Genomic DNA, 24682 nt, shown 5'->3' on the forward strand with positions numbered 1-24682 from the left:
ATAGTCAAAAAACAATTTATTGTTACTACTTGAAAAAATTGCTTCATACAATTAGAATCGTTAATATTTTTTTTATTTTCATGTTTTAGTGACTGATTTTTTTTCCATTTGAATAAAATTTTGATATTCATATCATATATTTCCAAACAACCTTCTTCTAATATATTTATATCTCAAAATATTTTTTTTATTTCTGTAGAAGTATATTAATATATACTAAATTATATATATATATATATATATATATATATATATATATATATATATATAATATTAAGCATAAATATATTGGATATGATATAGATATATTAGATGAAGATTAATTAGAAAATATAATTATTTTATTGAAATATCCTAATTTATAAATTTATATGTGTATGTATGTTAATATGATATTAATATACATTACTAAATAATAATTAAACATTTTTAATAAATTAATAAATATGTTATTAATAAATATAAATTAGTAAATTAATATATTCATTAATCAATATATATATATATATATATTAATAATATACATTAATGATTAAATTAATATATTATTAATACATTTTATATTCATTAATAAATTAATGAATATAAATTAATATGGGAAACATAAATATATTGGATATGATATAAATATATTAGACGAAGCTTGACTAGCATATCTGATTTTTTTTTATTGAAATGCATTAATTTTAAAATTAATATATTGTATATGATATGCATATATTAATAATATGATATTAGTAAACGTGAATGAATAAATCAATACATTAATTAATTAATATGATATTAATAAACATGAATGAATACATCAATACATTAATTAATTAATATGATATTAATAATTCATCAATCAATTAACAAATATAAGTTAATATACTAAAATAAATAAATTGTATATGATATAAATATATCAGATAAAGATTTATTAGAATATACGATATAAATATATTAGATAAAGATTTATTAGAATATATGATATAAATATATTTTTTAGTTAAATAATGAGAAAAATATTACATAGATAATGATACCTTATTTTAATCACTAGAGTATGAAAAGAAAAAAACAACACAATTTTGTTAAAAAAATAGTTTTTTAAGACATGATGATTTGGTTATATTTAAGATTCATGGTATTGTCTTTAAAAAAAATTGATGCTGTTAAAAGTTTATAATTTATTATTTATCTTATTTGATTATAATATAGTATGTAATTAGTAATAATTCTGATATATTTTTAAAAGTTTCAGTCTTTGGATTGATTATTATGTTGATCTTAAATTTAAAGCTTACTAACTGGTAAGATTCTTCGTCTCTCTCCAAAAATATATTTTATACAAATGGAATCCTAGTTCTCCCTCACAAACACAAATACATATTCTAGTAATTCTAATGTTATTGTTAAAATATAGTGGTGGTGGTCTAAATCTTACCCCTGCACTTCGTGAATCTTTCCTATTTTCGGGCGCATGTCTATCACTTATTAATTTTCAGTGTAACACATGTAATAACTTTTTTATCAATAAATATTAATTATTAATTTTAGTTAGTAGAATAATCGAATCATTGTTTCTCTCTCTTTTCTTCTTCATTCATGTATCTCTCACTTAATTCTATGATGTAATATTACAAAACTATACACTTTCTAAGAATTAATTAAAAAGACGACTTACTCATTTCATACCAACCTTGTTCTCCTTCTAATAAAACGACTCGACAAAAACCTGTCAAAATTTTCCTAATTAATGATAAGAATTAAAGTAATTTGTAAGAAATTTTATATATTTTAATTTAATTGCCACTATTTTACATAAAATAAAAATAAAAATGCTGTACAAGCAAATATATTGTTTTTTGTATTTAAATTTTCACAATTAAGGAATTAGGCCACCACAAATCGAGGTGTGAATCCGTTACATATTGTAACGGCGACATGGCATTTCTCATGTTACCAACCGTAAACTCGTAACGGCCGTCATCTTTGACGAAAACCTTGTGTACTTCGCTGGATTCAACTCCAACGGTCTTCCCAAGGCTCGGTCCCCACTCCGCCATCATCGCCGGTATCCGCCGCCGGAGCCGCGTGTCCCAAATCCTCACCGCTAAATTCCCCGACGCGTTTTGGCCGGCGGAAACCACCACCGCCGGATCAGGAAGCTCCCCGTCGTAAACGGAGACGACGCTGCTTCCTTCAGATGAACGGTCAAAATGCTCAAAACCAAACCCTAGCCCAAACCCTATGGTGTCCCATAACTTAACGACGCTTTTGGTGTTGGCGATTTCTGAAAGAGATAAGAAATCGCCAATGCTTCGACATCGTTCGTCGTTGGTAGAACCTCTGACTCTGAAATACTCATCCCTTCTTTCTTCTTCTTCTTCTTCTTCCTCTTCTTCTTCTTCTTCGTCATCGTCATCTTCAAACTCCGATGTGGAGTAGATTTCGTCGTCATCGTCGGTGTGGCTATAATCACAATGAGCGATGATAAGAGGAAAGGGAGTTGCGTTTTGGCGGAAGCGGAAGATGAGAGCGGTGAGGAGTAGGCTGAGAATGAAAAGACCCCATTTGCAGAGAGTATGTAGCAGAGAGAGCTGAAAGATGAAATGGTATTGCTCTGCGAGCCCAGAAGGTGGAAGTGTAGCATCATGATCTTTATAGGGAAGGAGTGAGTGATATATAAAAGAGGTTTGTTTGATTGTGTAGGTGGATGTGGATGTACATGTGAATCATCCATACACAGGTCGATGTGGATATGTTCTAATTTTATATACTAATACGTTTCTTCTTCAAAGATATGAATTCCACGGTCCCTGCTATATATTTATCCACATTTATCTCGTGCGTTATTAATACTCCCAACTACTAAGTCTAACTGACCAACAATGTTTGTATAAACGTGTAATACTTGTACCAAACAAGAAAACGTGTAATACGTACGTGGCCATGTCTTTCACGCAAATTTCATTACTAGCTTTTCACTTTTTACACGAAAAATAGTATTGTCTTCCCACGAGTTTTGTCCATATAAAAGTAGTAGTAATGTATTGTATGTTTTGCTTGTGTTTGCTGAAATTAGTTTATTAAAAATAGTAATTGAATATTTATTAGTAAAAGCTTACTAAAAGGTAGGAGTTTTTTTTTTTGTTTTTTTTAATTGCACTACACAAGGTAGGAGTTGAAAAATTATAAAATTTTAAAAAAGTTAGTTTTGCTGGTATTTTATTATGTTTTTATGAGATTAAAGTAAAAGTCTAGTTGATTAATAAATGTAATTTTTTTTTATAAAAAAACCATATGAATGGATTTCAAATAAATTAATAAAAAAAATTAATTTATACTTCCTTTTGTCCCTGATTATAAGATCATTTCAATTAATTTATATTCCTTAAGAAAAATAATTAATTTAGTTAATCATATTAAATTTATTAATTATTTATACTATCATTTCAAAATTATTTTTTTTCTAATCTTCTTATTCATTTAATTACTTCTCATCAATATTTGAAGAGAAATATTAAATAAAAATACTAGGGAGAAATAATTAATAAATCTAAAAATTAAAAAAATTCTTATAAAAAATAAAAAAATTATAAAAAAACTTATAATTAAGGATAGAAGAAATAAATTATAAGCTAGTTGAAACTATCTTTAAAATAAGTTTATTTTGATAAACCTGACTCATAAGTTAGTCAAATAATAAGCTACTACAATGACTTGGTAACTTTTTTTTCAATTTTAAATATAAACATCGAAAAATGCATGTATTTTAGTCTCAAATATATATATAATATTTAATGAGATTATTTTTAAAATATTAATTAATATATATTAACATAAATTAGTATACATTTATTTAAAAAAACTGTACTCCAACAAGACTTGAACCACTAAGCTATTTCATTTGCTTGGGTATGTGGATGAAAATTATATTGTATATAACTTTTTTTTAAGTCAAATCAAATCATTATTAAGTTGGGCACGAAATGTTGCCCATGAAGAGATTACATCGAAAAGGTTTTTGTAATCCCAAGCAAATTAAAGGATTGTTACACCAAGAAGCAAAAAGAATGCCCCTAAACAAAGAAGTATAAGTAACCCAAGACCATGACAACATCCGTACAGAAGAAACATTGGGAACTTCATTCTGAAAAACAGTCCTATTCCCTTGAATCCATAACGACGGGCACGTGGCATGCCAAATAACATGTACATAACGTAAATGAGAAACATAAAATTTCACATATACTTACTACAACTAAATAAACAATACTACTAATTAATTAATATAATTAGTATATATTAATATAAATAAGTATACATTTATTAATATCAATAACTATGTGATAATTTATTATTATTAGTGTATTAATATTAATTTTAATATTATTAGTATATATATTAATACATTAATATACATTAATATTATCAAATACAAATTAATAAATATAAATTGGTATATATTCATAAATATTAATTTACTATATATTTATGTACTCTTATGGAAATATAAATATATTAGATATGATACAAATATATATGAAAGTTATTTTTTTAATTACATGTATCTTTTATGAGAGACAATTTTTAGTTGAGTAAAAAGGATTATCGTGAGTGATAAATTTTTTCTGACAATTTTTTCTCAGAAGTAGTTGCGTACTCATAATTTGAATTTCTGACAAAAATTAAAATTTATTATTATTTTGAAGGCTATAAATAATTATATTTGTAATTAAATTATTTTATTAACATTCTCTTTATATTAATTTAATTGTGACTTGATTATTATTAGTTAATTTAAAAAATAAAAATTATTTAGTAACTTTTGTCAACAAGAAAAATTTAAAAACATACCGTTTAGGTCATCTTTTACAAGATATTTAAGTTAATTTTTATTTTTTTTACTAATTGAAAATTTTGTTTAACTATTCAGTAAAACATTTTTTTTAAATGATAACTTTTATCTTTTTATATTTTCTTTTATTTTTATCCTCAATATATTTATATAATTTCTTAGTTAACATTTTTAAATAAATTATGATTTTTTTTCATTTTATACTTTTCAACAACTTCAACTATTAGTTTTAATAAATAATTATAATTTAATAAATTAATTTTTCAACTTTCAGTTAATTTTTTAACTAATTTTACCAGACATAACCTTAAGCTTTGAGATAAAAGATGGATTATATTATTAAAAAAATAAAAAATGAAAAAAAAAATCAGGTCCAATTTCCTTTACTAACAAAAATTAACATTTCCTATAAAAAACAACTTTTCCGAAAAACCAATCAATATTATCTGTCCTTAATACTATTTTTCATATATTTTCATTTTTTAATCTTTTTTTCTCTAGTATTTGTTCGGGAGTGCACGTGTTAAATACGTGCTACTCCGTTCCTCTGTCGGGTACTAATAAAAAATAAGTCTGATTTCGTGAGAAGAGCATGTGCCTAATTAAGTGGTGCAATTATGTTGTTAAATTAACAATTTAAAAATTAGCGGGCACTGCTTGTTTTTCTTTCTCGTGGGCCATTGAGTGTGGGAAGGCCATGATATGAGGCAGAGGCACCATGTATCTCTCTCACACAACGCTATATAACAATTTCCTTCAAGCTTGAACCTACAAAGTACTTTGAAAGAAGACAAAATATGTGTTTTTTTTAACCCTTTTTTCGCTTCTCAAGTATTCAATTTATTTTGGTTGATATATGTTCATTCAAAATAGTCAAATACTCATGTTTACAAATAAGTTGTTAGTTTCAATGATATTGATTTTGATTTTTTCAAGAGGTCTCCGTTCAAATTTCATAAATGAAAAAAATATGATTAAAAAAAAATTTTCATTAAAAATGATCCGTTAAGTTCAAAAAAGTAATTAAAATTTATGTGAATGTATAAAAAAAATATTGTACCAAACAAAAACTAATCATGGTCAAATAGCTTGTAAATTGTAATATAGCCAAATTGATTATACATTAGGTTTCTATCTTCACAAAATTATCTTTTGGAAATAGATTTTTTGTTGAACAATGGGGGTGGAACTTTCGTTAATTAGATGGCTAAAAAGTTAAAAGATCTCTAATAGAATAAAAATATTTAACAGGTATGACTGTATTCTATTCTAAAACAATTATAAACCGATTCGGCTTTTTTGTTTTCCAAATTTCGAGATGCGCGTCCTTAAAAGATCTCGAATACAATAAAAACATTTAACAGGTATGACATTTTTAATATGTAATAAATAAATAGATTTATAAAACCTAAATAAACATAAATACTGTCAAACACACTTTTAGTAATTAGTAGTATTAAAATAGTTTATCATAATTAAATATATAAGGGTAGATTAAAAATGATTTTAATTAGAATTTGTTTTGGTGAATAGAAAATATTTAATATGTTTCTGTAATAATTTTAAAAGATATATATATATTTTTTATGAAATTTTAAAAGATATCTTAAAAAACAAGAATTAAACGTTTTAGGAGTTTCTATCTTCATGATGTTACCTTGGCAATATTTTTTTTTGTTGAACAAGGGATTGAACCTTTTGGGAGAATTGATGATCAATATTTTTTTTTACCATCTTATTGCTACTCGGTGAGACCCAAAAGTATCCTCACAACCACAAGCTTTTTTTTCCTTTAGATATCATATGAGATTAATTTTCAGTTTGAATTTGTTCACATTTAATTTTTTTTTTCAAGAGTGTATTTTGTGGAGATTAAACTCATATTTTCTCTTACAAACTCAATTAATAGATGACCAATATGTAAAAAAGATTACGAATATTTTAATTAGGAAATATTTTATATATTTTTGTAATAATTCAGAAAGATATCTTAAAAAACAAGAATTAAAATTTTTTGGAATTTCTATCTTCATAAAGTTACCTTTTAGCAAAAGATTTTTTGTTGAACAATGGCTAATATGTTAAAAAAGATCCCGTATACAATAAAAAAAACATTAATTGGTATGATTAGATCCCGATTCTAAAACAATTATAAACCGATTTGACATGTTAGCCTTACATACAATCCAATTGAATTCTTTCCTTGGACTGTGCCCGGAAACTCAGGTAATACTTAACTCCAAATTAATAATATTTTTGAAATTATTTCTATGCTTGCTTTTACTTAGGGGTGGGAATAGGTCAGGTCAGGCTTTAAAAGGTCTGAGTCTAGCCTATGATTAATTTTTGAGATCTGAGTCTGGCCTATAGTCTATCAAAGACTTTTATTTTGGCTCGGCTGACCTTTTTAAAAGCCTAGCCTGATTTGGTAGCTATTTAAAAACCTATTTAAAAATCTTCTTCACATTAAATCTTTAATATTCCTAGTTGTTTTTACCAAAAAAATAAAATAATATACCTTCTATAATAGGCTAAACAAGGCCTTAATATATAATTTGCCTTAATTTTTAATCTAACGTTAATTTAGTTGGTGATCCTAAAAATATATTAATAATATAAACAGAGATCACCAAATGATATAAAATAATCTAAAACAAAAAAAACCTCATACTTGAGGTAGTATCATCCAAGTCTATCAAACCAACATATTAATTATTACAATAAAAAAAATAAAGCCTACATCTCCATTCTATTTGAACAGAATCAGTGCATAAAATATCTACCAATAAAATTAATAGTAACGTCATTTCATCATTAGCTCATCCATATCCACCATAAGATAGGATATGATTTTTGTATAGAAACGTAATAGGATATGATATGATATGATTTTTGTATAGGAACGTAGTAGGATATGATAGGATATGATTCTTGTATAAGAATGTAGGATATGATAGGATATGATTTTTATTTGCTCTAGAATAAAGGAAACCTAATAGGAATAAAAAATGAACTGTTAACAGAAATAAGAAAACTAATAAAAATAATGAGAAATATAAAGAAACTCACACCTTCTAATTAAAATTTTACTTAATTATAGGAATGAAATTTGCTAGTTTTTTTAAAAAATAATATTAATTGTACCCAAAAAATAATATATATATATATATATATATATATAGGCCGGCCTATCAGGCTTATAAGGCTTTTTAATAAGCCTAAACCTGACCTATTTAATTTAATAGGCTTTTAAAAAAGCCTGAATCTAGCCTTTTAATTAAATAGGTCAGGTCAGGCCAGACTTTATGTAGGCCAGATCGTAGGCTCCTGTAGGCCGGTCTAGCCTATTCTCACCCCTACTTTTACCACACACGTGATTACGCCAAAAATATGGTCAATATAAATTATCTCAAGATAACTTTGGTCTTTAGGCACTTTTTCTGAAGGAACATAAATTATGTAATTATTTAAATATAAATAATAATAATAATAAATTCTTATTTTATGAGTAAAAAAAAAAGAAGTAAAAATGACACCAAGTTTTACATACATTGGAATAAAATATCCGTGTTGCTTTTCATTTCATTTGATTTGAACCGTAAAATCACTCTCCAAAGTTGACGTAACGAACACAATGTTCACTTTATTCACACAATTCACACCGCAAATGACAAAACAAAACCACCTCTCTTTCACACACACTTATAAATAAGTGCAGAGCTAGTTGAGGATTTGCATAGTTAGGTGAAGGAGAAAGATGGAGTATTACAAAATCCAGTTAGTGGTCATAGTGTCACTGATGATTGTGCTTCCAAACACACAAGGGTGGGGAGAAGATGGGCATGCCATAATTTGTAGGATTGCTCAGGTCACCAATTACTTTCATTCTCTCTATCAAGTGTTGTGTTGTGCTTCCAAATTCATGTATGCATTATCATATCATATCACTTACTTTCTTCTTTCTATGAACACGAACAGTCTCGCCTCAGCGATTCAGCCGCAAATGCTGTGAAAAACCTGCTACCAGAATATGCACAAAACGACTTAGGAAATGTGTGCTCATGGGCTGATCGTGTCAGGTTTTATTTGCACTGGTCTGCTCCATTGCACTTTGCTGATACACCTGACAACCTTTGCAATTATCAGTATGACAGTAAGTAATTCCACCTTTTTCATCTTCTGCTCCTAATTTTAGGATCTTGGTATTTATTTGTATGTGTGTGTAAAAGTAATCTAAGTCTGCTATATGTATTTGATGCCATATACCACACATTACCAATTGCTGATAGTGTAGTATCTCAACAATCAAATTAATTTTTCGGCGATTCATAAAATAAAATTTATGGATTAGAAACCCAGTGATTTTTTAAATGGATGATGTGATCAGTAGTTGTCTGAACATTCAGGGGATTGCAAGGATCAGGATGGAGTGAAGGGAAGATGTGTAGTGGGAGCGATTAAGAACTACACTGATCAGCTCCTCGACTATGGCAAAAACACTCAAAGTAAATCAATGTTATGAGCTTACAGCCTCCATATATGTCATCTCATCTTCTGACTAATCAAATTCTTGTTTGACTTGGTGAAATTAGATAACCTCACACAGGCTCTTATGTTCCTTTCTCATTTTATGGGAGATGTCCATCAGGTATGCATGATAAAGCTTACATCTGACTTGGCAATTTAGTTATTGTAATGCCTCTTTTGCTTGGTTAATCTGCAGCCTCTACATGTGGGCTTTACCTCAGACAGGGGAGCCAATTCAATTAATGTTCACTGGTACACAAGGAAACAAAATCTTCACCATGTGAGTCTAATTCTCAGCTTCATTCACTACTACTCTATTATCTATTCACTATCTACTCTGCTGACCAATTTTATGCCACGCAGGTTTGGGATGTTAACATAATTGAGACAGCAGAAGAAAGATTCTATGACTCCAACATAGACGAGTTCACCAATGCCATTCAAGAGAATATTACGGTATTTTATGCAGTAGCTTTCTATTATCCCCAATCCATGGAATTACTTCAAAGTTAGAGATGCTTACTCCAAATTTTCTGAAACAGAAAACATGGTCCGATCAAGTACTAGGATGGGAAACCTGCGATTCTAAGGAGACTGCATGCCCTGATATGTATGTCCCTTTAGTTCTTTATTTATGCAAAAGTTTATTCCTTCATCACTGAAATATATGCTGTTGAAATATTGGAACCTGATTCATTAGTTGATTTACATATGTTGTTGAAATATAATTGTTTAACAAACTTGGGATTTTTTTCAGATACGCGTCTGAAGGAGTTCAAGCAGCCTGTCAATGGGCATATAAAGGTGCTCCCGAAGGTTCAGTGCTAGAAGGTAAGATAAAATGATTCTGAGAAGTTAAAGAGTTTCAGTCACTTTTCAGATTTTCTGACAATATCATGAAATAATACTCTGCAGACGATTACTTCCTATCACGTTTGCCAGTGGTCAGCTTGCGATTAGCTCAAGGAGGAGTTCGACTGGCTGCAACTCTCAATCGTATTTTTGGTTGATGTAATGTGATTTGTTGGACTGTGAAATACGAAATGTCTCTAACTCTGTCGTATATTTGGCTGAATGAGGTTTATTAAAAGAGAATAAATTAAGTTCTTGCAATGATGTGGGTTACGTATCTCATAGTTTTCGTATATAATATGCTGTTATGGGTAATTTGATTTTGTATACACTTGGTGCTTAGCTTAACTCTTCCCCCCAGGAAACAAAAAGCAGTTCATTTCGCAAACTAATAGATATCGTGTTGATATAATTTATTGTATATTTCGTTTGAATATTAATAAGGTATAAAAGCTTAAAAGGACTAACACGCGCAACTATAAATCTATAATTATAAACTCGGAGATAGTAACCTCAGCTTGTAAGTAACACCAAAGATCCATCAAAATGTTCAAATAAAAAGGCCAAAACAATGTAGGGGTAAAAGGGTTTTTCTAAAGATTGGAGCTCCCGAGAACCGAATATATCTCAAGATCATACCTTGAAACAACATATCAGAACAATAAACCAAAAAATCGGTGTTATAAGGTGTCAAGTTCAACAGATTTACTTTTTCATTTTTCCGTGTATTCTGTGACATTAGATGGTGTAGAAAATTAGAAGGCATGGCTCCCAATTTATGTACAATAATGCATCACCCATCAGGAAATCTGTCAAAAAAAAAGGGCACCCACAGACACCTCCAAGTCAAGAACATTGTTCTGTACTGGATTTGAAACTCCTAGCACTAAACATGAGTATGAATATTTGCACCAAGTATTATGGTAAAAAATTATTTGTCCCAGTTCAGGGCGACCTTTGCTTTGCCTCATCTATGTGGAACATAATCTGCAAATATCCAGGTTGAAGATTATAAACAAAAATGGATGGGAGGAAAAGAAAAAAATTTCTAAGTATGGAAAATATAAATAAATGCTGAACATTTCAAACCTTTGTTCCAACGTAAAATGTCATAAGCATGCCACCAAGGACAGGCAAACCTGTGTCATGGAATTTTCAAATGAAATTTTCACTGTACTTAAACTGCAATTAAGTTAAAAGGCTAGGGATACTTGGCATACCATTATTGTTAAGGAAAGAAGAAAGCAACCAGTTAATGCCAGTTGGTCCAACCACAAATCCAACCAGATTAGCCACCTGTCAAGAAATGTCATGGTATTTAAATTAGATATGGACTGTTTTTGTTTTACGAAAAAATACAGCAGTTTCTACCAAAACAGAAATAATAAACACTCAGCAAAGAAAAAAGGCCAAAAAGAATGGTTTACTTAAGTTAACGTGTAAACTAAACCATTTACCACTCTTTGAATCCTTTTTTGTATGACTTTGTTAGATACTTGGCCCAAGTATCAGCGACTAGAACAGATTCAATAACAGTTCTATTGACAATTGGCTGTGTTTGGAAACCCGTTGAACGGACATTTCCCACTTTCCAATGTTGAAGAGTAAAAGGAAGCGTGGTACACATTGAACTTAACTTCAATATGAACTCACACGTATTATCAGTTAGTTAGAACAGTGGACAGTGAATACAAACAATGGGAGAGGAGAGGGAAATAACAGAGGTTTTAATTTAGACTTAGAGTCAGGATTGGGAAAGAGAGCCAGAACTCTAAAATCTCCTGGTACAGTGAGATATGCTATAGTTTTAAACTATGTACTGGGCTATATATATTTATTTGTTGTAAGAGTAGCAGTTGTAATCAGATATAGATTTTGTCAGACTTGGGTTCAATTTGGCTGATGTAAAAAAAGTAAACTTGAGTGCAATTGGTTCACTTATATTGATGTGTAAAATTGAACATCAAATTTGTTGTATAAAAGGCCTTGCACTGGATCAATTGGTTCAACAGGATAACTTGTTGCTTAATGAACTGGCCCCTTAAAACATTCTTTTACTTAATCAGGTAAAAATGTGATATTCTTATGTTCTGTGAGGGCATTCAAGGACAAACCATAAGACAAGTAATTGTCACTGCACCAGCAACAGCACTGAGTTCACGAAATATGCATTCTCCAAAAGAACTTTGAGCCTGATAATCAAATTTACCTCCATGTTAGACAGCAAGCATAACAACTTAGGATCAATGAAAACTTTAGAAAAGGAAAATTGTGGATATGCATTACCTGAAATGCTTTTGCTGCTGATTTTAAAACCAACTCAGGGATGAAGAATAAACACGTCAACCATGCCCATGAAAGAAGCTTCCTAAGGTCCATAAGAACAATCAAGCATAAAATATCTGATAAAAAACTCTGCAACTTTTACCGGTAGAATAGATTGAATTTGGACAATAAAGGGAAACATACCACTCTAAATCATGCCAGATTGCAACAAATGTGAAAACAACCCACACATTTAGTAGCTTTTTCTTAGATCCCCCAAGAGGAATGTATATATACCTGAATTTTGACCCATCCAAATTTTAAGTTATTATCTGGGAAAACAAAGACAAATCCAGGAAAAAGAATTTATTGCACCTCACAAGCCACTTGTTGAAGGAAGCATGCCAGTTTTTCCAAAAGCCTTCCAAGTTGTGACAATTATTAATACATTTTGGCATATTCTCTGGAGTCTCAATTCCGTTTATCTACAACATATGATTCAAAGTACTGACTTTCTTCAAATATGTACTTGAACATTTATGCTATATGCTTAACGAGCAAGTAACATACCAGTGACCAGAAGCGGAAAAAGCGCCAGATCAGTAAAAATTTTAGCCACATGAAGTTTAACACCTGAAACAAATAAATAGAAAAGAATGACAAGGCAGCATGCTGATATAATTGGGAAAATTTAGTTTTCATGATACAAAAACAACAACAACCACTAAGCCTTATCCCACAAGGTGAGGTTGGCTACATGATTAGTTGATGTCAATGGGTTCAGTAAAACCACTTAATTGATGTATATGTATATGTATTCTCTTACGCCATATCCAATGATGAACACGTCCATAGGAGATAAGTGCTTCCACAAATCACTAATTGATTAAGAAATTATTTCAGCTACCAAACAATAAAATTGGATTAAAAATTAAATATAACACGTGGTTCTTTCCTGAATACTGAAGTTCTCACCTATTAGCAAAGGCATTATAGTAGAATAGATGTGTCATTAATTCCATAAGGAGAAGACTCAATACCCAGCGGAAACCATTGAGTGTCACATTTCTAACTGAATTAGTGTTTTGAGGAACATCTATCTGCAAAAATTTAGAACCAGTATCATCAACAAAAAGAAACTCAAGCAACCATTCAAAAACACTTGAAAAAATCACTGACACAAGAACCATTCAGGAATTCTTAAGAGGGAAACAAGAAATGATAGATTTCGTGTCTCAGAAATTTCCTATTTTCCATATTCTTTCTAAGTTGAAAAGAATATTTTTCAACTAGTATGGCTTTAGAAGAATTTCTTTTTTTTTTTTTGCACAAGCAGCAGCTTTAGCTGCAGAAGAATCATCCATAATGGACCTTTAGTGAAACAATGGCAAAATCAGTCAAAAAATGAAGCTACTTGGGAAGATGCTCTTCTCATTTAAGGAAGTAGTAGAAGTGGGGAGGATGATGGGAACCTGAGCCTTGGAGCTATTGAACAGTCTTACAGGAGGCCCAAAGCTAATGATATAAGTTCCAAAGTCATGTTGAATGAGAAGATTGATAAGTTGGCAAGGGACACTATCAGCAAGAAGTTAATCTTTGAGGCAATTTTTAGTCATAGATCATGGGTATCTTGAGGGGAGGATCATTCTGGAAGCATTGGTTGTAGCCTTTGTTGAATCAAAGTTAATCTTTGTAATGGCCGTTGCACTTGGGAACATATAAGCTGAGATTATTATTTCCTACTGCTACTACTTGAAATTAATAATAAGATTACCCTTCTACTTAATTTTTTGTTGATTATGATTTTCTCTCCCTATCAGTCGTCTCCCCAGCCTCTAGGGACAGGGATACCCTCCAACTGATTAACTCTCCTTATTAGGTCTTCAACAGTTGTTCTCGATACGTGCCTGAATCACCTAAGATGAGAAACTACTATTTTTTTTTTTCTATAATACTACCCACACATTCTCTCTAATGCATATATTTTTAATCCTATCTTGGACCTGTTTGGATAAGCTCCTCCATAAGGACTTATAGGAGAAGAAAATATGAAAGAAAAATGAAATAAGTTTCTCCCATAAGCTAAAATTATTTTATGTATAAGTTAAAACCATTTTTTTGGATAAGTTAAAATCATTTAGCTTCTCCAAAAAGTTAATTTTAACTTATGAGATTGGAAGCTGTTGCCTTTGACTAGTGTTTTTAAAAGGTAGCTTATCCAAAGTTAACTCAAGAGCGGGCTCGAAATAAAAAAGGAATATTTTTTTTTATTTTGAGCGCAGGTTTTTCTAGTCTAACTATATCTTATTTTATCACAAACTTTTCAAGTATTCAAATATTATTTCGTGGACGACTTATTTCATTATTCCTTTTTATTTTATTTTCCTATAAGTGCTTATAGAAAAATTTATCCAAATAAGGCCCTAATCTAGTACTTCTAATCATCACTGTATTGAATTTATTCTCAGGCTGGCTTTTAACTATCTAAAATTCCATTCCATACAACATCAGAGGTATTGTAGTTGTACGGTAAAAGTTTTCTTATGCTTGAATGGGACCTTTTGCTACAAAAGATACTTGAGGAACTCCTCCATTTCATCCACCCCACTTGGTGATATCACATCAAATTTCTAAACAATGATTACAAATGTGGTGGTTTCTTTTCCGTTTCAAACAAATCATATCTTACATATACTTCTATTTTTGAAAATAACAAGATGAGGGTTTACTTCCTCAATAGAACTACTCAAAATGAAGCTTAAACCGTCAAAATCAAAATAACTAGCAGTCACAAACCTGTGAGGCAAAGGCATTGAAGTTCAGTATTGGACCAGCAATATAAAGTGGTGCATATACCAAATAACAAAGGTATGTGATATATCCAAACTTGTCATTGTGTAGACTTCTCTCCTGGTAATGTAATTAAAATTATGAGGTGGAAAAAATGTGTCCACATGGCCACTAGAAATTATAACTTCTTAAAAACAAACATTAGGAAAAAAAACCCAGCATAAAACATAACTAGGCAACTATGATAAATTTCAACTTGTGCTTGAGTTTAACTAGCAGCTATGCTAACCTGTAAAACTTGATAGCAAGATTTTCCGGATTTACAAATATGACAACGTTGATAATGCTTCTGCAATAATCAAAGAATAAGACATTGAGAAAAATAGTCATTAATCATATTGATACCCAAAATCACAAAGCTACATAATTAGTCAACAGCTCCATGACAAAATACGCACTAGACGTTGATATTGCAAGCTAAAATGTTTCAAGCAATGCAAAGCCCAGAAAATGTCAAAATTGACCATTAAGAAACATGAAGACAGACACATAATAGGTTTTACCTAAAAGGAAATTAACTGAACAAGGCTTTCCCAGACTATAGTCAAATCTGTAGAAATATAAAAAAACTACAACCTAATTAAACTAGTATGGTCTTTTGTACTAGTGAAGAGGAGCATTCAAGACAAAATTATTTAAATAGTAATACTTGAATGTAACTAGAGATGATTGAATGGAAATCCCCAAGTGTGTTATCCACACTTAGGCTCTATTATATTAGAAAACTTAGCTTACTCAGTAAGCTGAAGAGATAAGTACAAAATACAGAGCTCTGAGCAGACCAGGTACAACAGGAATACAAAAGACACAATAAAATGTAAGCTACTACTCTAGGTACATCATAACCTATTTTCCAACATTCCCCCTCAAGCTGGAGCATATAAACCATAGCACTAAGCTTGGAACACAAAAATTGAATCCTAGGCCCCCTTAATGACTTAGTCAAAATACCTGCGAGTTGATCATTAGAGCCAATTTTTTTCTGTACTAATTTCCTTAGCCATTAGTTTCTCTCGAACAAAGTAGCAGGCAACTTCTATGTGCTTGGTTCTTTCATGGAATACTGGATTAGAGGCAATATGAAGCGCTGCCTAATCATCACAATAGAGCTGCATCTGCTAAACTTCACAAAACTTAAGTTCTGGAAGAAGTTGCTTGATCCACATAAGTTCACAAGTAGTTGAGGCCATTGCTCTACTCAGCTTCTGCACTAGATCGAGCAACAACATTCTCTTTCTTGCTCTTCCAAGAAATCAGATTTCCTCCTATGAACACACAATATCCAGTAGTAGAGTGCCTGACTATAGGAGAACCTCCCCAATCAGCATCACAATACCCAGTAACATGGGTGTTTCCCTTATCTTCATACAGCAACCCTTGTCTTGGAGCCTTTTTAATGTACCTAAGCATTTGAGTGACAGCATTCCAATGATTAGTGTAAGGATTCTGCATAAATTGACTCACTGCTCCAACTGCATAAGAGATGTCAGGTCTGGTGATTGTGAGATAAATGAGTTTCCCAACTAGTCTCCTTACCTCTCAGGATCTGAGAGGGGTTCACCCTGTTCAGCCATCAACTTTTGATTTGAATTCATGGGACTGTCAATGTCCACTCATGCCAGTTTCATTTAGAATATCCAAAGCGTACTTCCTTTGAGAAATAACAATGCCTTTGTTTGATTGAGCTACCTCTATACCAAGGAAGTATTTTAGACTTTTAGACATCCAAGGTCTATGGTCTTAAAATGCCTGAATAGATGTTTTTTCAGCTGAGAAATTGCAGCAGCAGCATTTTTTCTGATAATTATGTCATCAACATAGACGATCAAATAAATACACTTTCTTGGTGAGGTGTGACCATAGAAGAATGAATGATCTGCTTCACTAAGTTTTAATCCAAATGCCTGGCGATTATTTGAGGCCATAAAGAGATCTGAGCAGTTTACAAACTAACCCACATTCCCCCTAAGCAATAAATCCAGGAGGTTGCTCCATGTATATCTCTTATTCTAGGTCACAATGTAGAAAAACAATTTTGATGTCCAACTGATAGAGAGGCCAATGACGAATGGCAGCCACAGCAAGAAATAAATGGACAGTGGTGAATTTGGCAACAGGAGAAAAGGTATCACCATAATCAAAACCATATATCTAAGTGTATCCTTTTGCCACCAGTCGAGCCTTAAGGCGATCAACTTCACCATTAGGCCTAACCTTAATAGCATATACCCATCTACAACTGACTGTCTGCTTCCCAAGAGGTAAAGGAACTAACTCCCATGTGCCACTGCTTTCAAGAGCCTGCATCTCAACAACCATGGCTTGTCACCACCCAGGGTGATCAAGTTCTTCATGAATATTTTTAGGAATGGTGAGAGGTGATATGGATGAAATAAAGGAAAAATAAGGAGATAACCAGTGATAACTCAAAAAATTATAAATAGGATGAAAATTTCTGGTAGATCTAGATTGGAACCGTGGTATGAGTCGTTGAAGGTGACAGACATGAAGCAAAGGACTCTCCTTGTGACATAGGACTAGACAACTTTCTTTGTGATTCATGCTGGTCAACACTTTGAGGAGATCGAGTTGGGCTGATTGGATAGGTGGCTTGACTTGTGTCCATGCTAGGAATTTCATGGACTGGTGACATTAATGGAGTAAGAGATGGAACAAGCAAGACTTGTTGGACAGAATTGAAATCCTGCATTGAAGAAGAGAAAGTGGGAGTTTCTTCAAAGGTGACATCAGCCGACTTATAGTATTGTTTAGTGCGTGGTGAATAGCAACGGTATCCTTTTTGTAGACGAAAGTAACCAAGAAAGACACACTTAATGGCTTTTGCTGATAACTTTTCCAGCCCTGGTGAAACATCATGAACAAAACAAGTACAACTACAAATACGAGGGGAGACATGAAACAAGGGTTCTTTTGGAAAAAGGATTGAATGAGGAACTCTATTCTCAAGAGATGAAGATGGCATTCTATTAATTAAAAAACATGTAGTACGGATGGCATCACCCCAATGATGAACTGGAACATTTGCACCAAGCAATAAGGTATGTGCAGTTTCAACTAAATGTCTATTTTTTTCTTTCTACTATACCATTTTATTGTGGTGTGTGTGGGCATGTGGACTGATGTCAAATGCCTTGAGTGGTAAAAAATGAAGAGAGATTAGAGGAGAAATACTTTTTGGCATTATCACACCTAAGAATCTTAATCACTTTTCCAAATTCGGTCTTGATTTCATTAAAGAAAGACATAAATATAGACAAAAGTTCAGATCGATCTTTCATTGAATAAACCCAAGTACATTTGGAGTATTCATCAATAAAGGTAACAAAATATCTAAAACCAAAATATGTGACACGGCTAGGACCGCAAATATCAGAGTGAATGGTGGAAAAAAAACAAGACACTAATGAACTTGTTTCAAAATAGTAGAGACCTCTGGATTCATGTCCTACGCCAATCAACCGACTTGTACCACATTCCTGTATAACAAAGGAATCAACATCGAATGTTACAAAACAATTTAATGTTTTTGTTAGTTGACTAAGAGAAACTAAATTGAAAGGACAGTTAGGGACAAAAAGGACTGGATCCAAGTTTAAGGACAGAGAAATAGAGACTTTGCCAACTCCTTTAGAAGTAACTTTGGTGCCATTTGCTAGTGTGATTAGATGAGGAATTTTAGGAAGAGACAGAGAGGTGAAAAGAGAACTATTACCAAATATATGATCGGAAGCACCTGAATCAATTACCCATGGATCTTGACTATCCATAGATATCTAAAACCAAAATATGTGACACGGCTTGAACCCCAAATATCAGAGTGAATGGTGGAAAAGAAACAAGACACTGATGAACTTGTTTCAAAATAGTAGAGACCTTTGGATTCATGTCCTACGTCAATCAACCGACTTGTACCACATTCTTGTATAACAAAGGAATCGACATCGAATGTTACAAAACAATTTAATGTTTTTGTTAGTTGACTAAGAGAAACTAAATTGAAAGGACGGTTAGGGACAAAAAGGACTGGATCCAAGTTTAAGGACAGAGAAATAGAGACTTTGTCAACTCCTTTAGAAGTGACTTTGGTGCCATTTACTAGTGTGATTAGATGAGGAATTTTAGGAAGAGACAGAGAGGTGAATAGAGAACTATTACCAAATATATGATCGGAAGCACCTAAATCAATTACCCATGGATCTTGACTATCCACAGAATGAGAGATGCAAGCTGTTGAAGTACTTGGGCCAGAGGATGATTGAGCCTGACTATTGGACTTCAGTCAGAGGTACTTTTGATACTCCTCTTCAGAAAACTTTGGCTCATGTGTTTTCGATGTGGAGACATTTGCTGTTTTCTCAGGCCACCCAACTATATCATAGCAGGAGTCTTGAGTGTGGCCCCTTATCTTACAATGTGTGCAGTAAAGCTGACCATTTCTGCCACCACTGCGTCCTCCACATCCACGATTTCCACGACCTCCTCTTCTTCGACTGGACACCATTGTTGAAGATTCAATAAGCTCAAGTGAATTTTCATTTTTTCTCGAATTAGGAACACGAAGGAGGCGTGTAAGAAGACTCTCCATTGAGGGAACTTCTTGATTAGTCAGAACTTGATCACAAATATGATCAAAATCTGGGTTCATGGCCCGTAAGGCCAACACCATATACAAGTTGTCATGCTTTCTTTTCATCTCTTCCACTGACTCAGCATCTAGGAACATTCTTAATTCTTCAACTGTAGACTGAAACTGAACTACAAACAAGGTCATTTCATGATCTATTTGTTTAAGAGAGGTCAATTTGTCAACTGCATCATACAATCTCTGAATATCATTGGCATAAATCTTTTGGGCCTTCTTCCAAAAGGAGTAACATGTTTTGAAAGACCTTAAGGTCACTAAGATGTTTGGCTCTACTGACTGCCACAGCAAGGCACAAAGCTGGAAATCAATTTGTTTCCATTGTTCTTGTCTTTCTGCAGGTATTTCAGTAACCTGCTTCTCTAAGTGCTCATGATGTCCTTGGCCAAGGAACCAAAGTTCCACAGAAGAGGACTAGGACAAGTAGTTTTTTCTGCCATTCAGCTTTAGGTTATGACTGGTGTCCCAGAAAACAAAACAGTGGAACCCATAGTAGAACTGACAGTGGGACCAACGGAGAAGGAAGATCCAAAAGGATTTGTGGAGGCCATCTCACAACAAGAGACAGAGACAAAAGATTTGCACAAACAGAACCTTCAAATTTCCCAACTTGAAGAAACACCAACGTTGAAGAGAGATAATGAAAATTCGAGAGCAGATCTGGGCCCAGATAGGTCCGACAAACCTTTTTGGACTGTCAGAGCATGATTCTGACCAGCAGAAGGCAGTGCGTGGATCTCACGCTCCAAGAGAGGTGCTGTGGGGAAGTTGTGCATGACAGTGCATGGCAGACTTTCGGAGCGCGTGACTTGTAGGGATAATCAGGCAGAGCGGGATCGTTCCCACTCTGATACCAACTTGAATGTAACTTATGATTGAATGGAAATCCACAAGTGTGTTCTCCACACTTAGGATCTATTATATTAGAAAACTTAGCTTACTCAGTAAGCTAAAGAGAGGTAAGTACAAAATACAGAGCTCTGAATAGAACAAGTACAACAGGTATACAAAAGACAAAAAATAAAATGTAAGCTACTACTCTAGGTACATCATGACCTATTTTCCAAAAGTAATCAAACATAATTTACATTCTACATGACGCTAAAATGATTTATGTCTTTGACGAAACATCAATGTAAAATAGGAGAAAATACAAAGGGATAATAGACTGAAACTGTGTGTTAAAGTACACAGCCGATGCATTTTTACATAGGCTTATAGCATTGATTAGACATAAATACAGGATATTTGGTTTCCGGTAAATCAGGGATTATATGCCTACAAACTACATTTATTACAATATCATTTAGAATATCTTTCAGATTCTCAACAATCAAGAATAACTCCTAAGTAATAAAAATTCAAAAGTATTTGTCTACAGCATTATAACATACAGTCATCCTTGCAACCATATTAAACTGAGAGAGAAACTGTAGAGTAGAATCTTATATTCAAAACAAACAAGTACCATTATCAGAAATAAAAAACATACCTCCTTATCAAAGTGAGAATCTTGATTACTCCAGTGAAAATCGAATCCAAAGCTTATCATGCGCAAAACAACTGTCACAAAAATCTAAGCTTAAATATAAAGAAACATAGATTAAGTTATTGTTATTGTCACATTACATAACGGTATACAAAATGAGAATACAAAGACATTCATATATAATTCATAAAATACAAAATAAAAATAGAATTTTAAATGTTTATATCACCAAATTTTAATATTCTGGCGCATAAGTGTTCTAAATAATAAATCAGCATAACATGACAACAGTAACAAAGTGAGGAATGATTAGTGTAATTTCATATTAATGCTGCTGATGGTTGAGGAACAGTACAACTAACATTAATTAGGGAAAAAAGAATAAGGCAAAGCAATGTAAGAATCACATATAAATGGACTACTCTGACTTTTATTAGAGATAGCATAGGAACTCAATTAAATAATGAAACAAATACCAAAGTTGAAACATATGTGCCACCTAAAGCTGCCCCGGTAATTGTCCAAAAATGCCCATTGTTGCCTGCAATGTAAATACATAATCTTAAGTGGAAATAGAATTACTCCTAGCATAAAATATAATAGTAAAACAAATCTTATGCCTCTTACCCAAACATAGAGAATGAATATCCTTCATAAATCCGATTACAGAGAAGAAACAATATGTTGTAACTCCAAACTACAAGAGGAAAGTACTCCTTCTGTGCAAAGATCTGCTGAAACAGGATTAGTCTTACATGATAACTGTAGGAAAAGTTGTAAATAAGGTAATTAAATGCTACAATATAATGATTGACAAAAACATTGTCTGTTTAGGAACAAATGGATTATATTTATTGAGACTTAAACATTGATGAAAAAATGGTCAAGCATCAAAAGTTGTTATCAGTCAATATCTCTGTCAATAAATATCCAGGACAAGAGTTGTGAGCCTACAATGACCATTCAAGTAGTAATCTGTTATTATAGCATATTATTTTCCCCTCTCTATAAGAGGGATTTACTCTTTGACTGAAAATACAGAGAAATATTTTCCAAGCCATAAATGCATTTATTTGGCCTAAAAAACTTAACACTTTCTTTTTGGCCATACTTGTCCATGAAAAACGAAATTTGTTGGAATTTTTCAGGGCCAGAACAACCTGCCCTTCTATAATTAAAAACACCAATATTACGGGTTCCCAACTAAGACTTGTTCGTTGTTCTATTACACGCACCTTTACAAGAAGAAAATTACCAGTAGCTATTGACAGGATAAATACAATGCTGCAAATGGAACAAACAAACTCAAAGTTAGACTAGACTAAAGAAAAGAAGGTAAGGAATAACAATAGTGAAAGAAAGACAATGCACCACGCCCGTACCATGCTCCATGAAGATATGATAAGTAGGCAGAAGAAAATAAAAGCCAGACAATGGACATTCCCTTCACTCTTAAATTAAAGAAGGCCCTCGTGAAATTGGCCAGCAGAGTGAAAATTGCAAAGACAAGAGTAAGAACAGGTATATTTCCTCGAAAATTCCTCCACTGAGCATCTGAAACATCCTTTACACAAAACAGAAAAGAATGTGCATTTGATCAGCAAGCATTGCAACAAGACAAACAACTACTGAAATACTTGCAACAGAAAAAAATTATCATACATTGAGGTAATGAGCTATGAGCCAACCCGGGCGCAAACCGCGTAGGTGTTTGTAATAATCTGTGAAAATCAAAAGCAGTCAATGCTCGGGAATTAAGCAATTGGTAAGAGAAAAGACAATTAGAGAGTGAAAAAGAGATATATACCACGAGAGAGTTGAAGTGAACGGTTGATGATGATAACATAGAAAAGGATTGCATAAATTACAAGAAACCACAACTCTTTTCGCTTCCAGTGCCCACGCTTACTGTCATTAACAGATGTAGCCATTTGCAATTAGCACCTCAACACCACGAACTGCAGCGAATTGGACGACTGCGAATCGATGCTCGACGAGGAATGGATCAATGATATATGCTTCAAATCTCGACGACGACGGGAATGAACAACATTGTTATTGTTACTGAGAAGAAAAGAAAAGTGAAACCACGGATTTGGAATCAGAAAGGGAAGAGCAGTTTCTATTTACGCTTCCCATATTTTCTAATACACTCCCGCACTATCTAGGTCGAACAAAACCCCTTTGAGCATGTGCCTCCTCCGCTATATCTTCACTGCATGTTGTCGCACAAACCCCACCACCATAGCATTCACGATGAGCTTCAATCCACTCCAACCAATTAAAATCTCAAAAATAGTGGCACAAGACATAAATTCCCATTCACTTTCTCTTCTACGCACCAAAATTATCCAGCGACATTCAATCAACCCCAACAACCACAAACCAACCACGTAGACAGATTAATGAGAACCCTTCACTCAATTTCAAGCACAAATTGGAGAGGAAGGAGAATTGAAAGGGGGACTGCGGTGAAATTGCACGGGAGAGAGCACAGTAAAACAGGGGGAGTGTGGTGAAACAGATGAGAGACAGAGAAGGTTATTTAAATAATTTTATGTAAAAAAGGAAAAGAAAAGTGCATTTAGTAAACATTAATGTGTAAATAGCAAAAGCCTAAGAGAAGGCAAGGGGGGAGTGCGGTGAGTGAGGCATTTTTTGGGTGTTGCTAGGTGCATCCAGCAATTATTGCTGGTGCACCCAGCACTTAAGGTAAAATAACAAAAATATCCTTGATTCGTAAGCCATTTAAGTTGATCCATAAAAGTCTTACGGATCAACTTGATCCGTAAGCCTTTTATGGAACAATACGAATCAACATGATCCGTAGGCTTTTTACGGATCAACTTGATCCGTAAGACTTTTACGGATCATATTGATCCGTATTGTTCCGTAAAAGTCTTACGGATCAACTTGATCCGTACGATTTACGGATCACCCTCACACACACCCATCACAAATGTAAAAAAAGCACAGGGGAAATTTTGGTATTTTATTTAAATGCTGGATGCACCAGCAATAATGCTGGGTGCACCTAGCAACACTCGCATTTTTTTCACCATGATACTTAGACACACAAAATGGCTGTGTAGCCCAATTTTGTCAAAAATCGACCCAATCAAATTAGCCACTTTTGAATATCAAATGTTTACTTTCGTGGTCCTTAATTTATTTAGTAAAGTTGAATTTG

At 32.6% G+C, this 24682-nt stretch overlaps 3 protein-coding genes across 4 annotated transcripts; 1 reads left to right on the forward strand and 2 right to left on the reverse strand.

The window, feature by feature from the left end:
* Positions 1–1583: 1583 nt before the first annotated feature.
* LOC102663242 (uncharacterized) lies at positions 1584–2939 on the reverse strand. Its single transcript, XM_026127338.2, has 2 exons — positions 2900–2939; positions 1584–2644 (listed from the first exon to the last, which is right to left on the reverse strand). The coding sequence occupies exons 1-2, from the start codon at positions 2937–2939 to the stop codon at positions 1857–1859; spliced, it is 828 nt and encodes a 275-aa protein (XP_025983123.2). The 3' UTR covers positions 1584–1856.
* Positions 2940–8521: 5582 nt separating this feature from the next.
* On the forward strand, positions 8522–10489 carry LOC100775291 (endonuclease 2). Its single transcript, XM_003555860.5, has 9 exons — positions 8522–8714; positions 8825–8999; positions 9253–9351; positions 9439–9494; positions 9570–9653; positions 9737–9829; positions 9916–9983; positions 10131–10204; positions 10289–10489. The coding sequence occupies exons 1-9, from the start codon at positions 8604–8606 to the stop codon at positions 10381–10383; spliced, it is 855 nt and encodes a 284-aa protein (XP_003555908.1). The 5' UTR covers positions 8522–8603; the 3' UTR covers positions 10384–10489.
* Positions 10490–10908: 419 nt separating this feature from the next.
* Positions 10909–24004, reverse strand: LOC100781175 (membrane-bound O-acyltransferase gup1). Of its 2 annotated transcripts, none has more exons than XM_003555188.5 (19): positions 23300–24004; positions 23155–23213; positions 22875–23056; positions 22728–22776; positions 22120–22223; positions 21969–22033; positions 21496–21566; positions 15570–15629; positions 15287–15400; positions 13466–13590; positions 13317–13368; positions 13061–13123; positions 12866–12975; positions 12695–12787; positions 12512–12593; positions 12340–12417; positions 11446–11521; positions 11315–11364; positions 10909–11212 (listed from the first exon to the last, which is right to left on the reverse strand). In XM_003555188.5, the coding sequence occupies exons 1-19, from the start codon at positions 23421–23423 to the stop codon at positions 11171–11173; spliced, it is 1599 nt and encodes a 532-aa protein (XP_003555236.1). In that variant the 5' UTR covers positions 23424–24004; the 3' UTR covers positions 10909–11170. The 2 variants fall into 2 exon arrangements, with proteins under 2 accessions (XP_003555236.1, XP_006605902.1); XM_006605839.4 differs by having other exon boundaries at positions 22875–23046; positions 23300–23383.
* Between the last annotated feature and the right edge of the window lie 678 nt (positions 24005–24682).

The sequence above is a fragment of the Glycine max genome, chromosome 20 (genome assembly GCF_000004515.6).
Source record: "Glycine max cultivar Williams 82 chromosome 20, Glycine_max_v4.0, whole genome shotgun sequence".
NCBI classification, from domain to species: Eukaryota; Viridiplantae; Streptophyta; class Magnoliopsida; order Fabales; family Fabaceae; genus Glycine; species Glycine max.

Excerpts from the sequence above, each read along its gene's own strand:
- LOC102663242 (XM_026127338.2), bottom strand. The coding sequence starts at position 2,939 with ATGGCCACGTACGTATTACACGTTTTCTTGTTTGGTACAA. Across the intron at positions 2,645-2,899 it reads CGTTTTCTTGTTTGGTACAA|ATCATGATGCTACACTTCCA; the intron begins GTATTACACGTT and ends TTCCCTATAAAG.
- LOC100775291 (XM_003555860.5), top strand. The coding sequence starts at position 8,604 with ATGGAGTATTACAAAATCCAGTTAGTGGTCATAGTGTCACTGATGATT. Across the intron at positions 9,495-9,569 it reads TTATGGGAGATGTCCATCAG|CCTCTACATGTGGGCTTTAC; the intron begins GTATGCATGATA and ends GTTAATCTGCAG. Across the intron at positions 10,205-10,288 it reads CGAAGGTTCAGTGCTAGAAG|ACGATTACTTCCTATCACGT; the intron begins GTAAGATAAAAT and ends AATACTCTGCAG.
- LOC100781175 (XM_003555188.5), bottom strand. The coding sequence starts at position 23,423 with ATGGCTACATCTGTTAATGACAGTAAGCGTGGGCACTGGAAGCGAAAA. Across the intron at positions 12,418-12,511 it reads CAGCAGCAAAAGCATTTCAG|GCTCAAAGTTCTTTTGGAGA; the intron begins GTAATGCATATC and ends TTTGATTATCAG. Across the intron at positions 11,522-12,339 it reads TGACAATTACTTGTCTTATG|GTGGCTAATCTGGTTGGATT; the intron begins GTTTGTCCTTGA and ends ATTTCTTGACAG.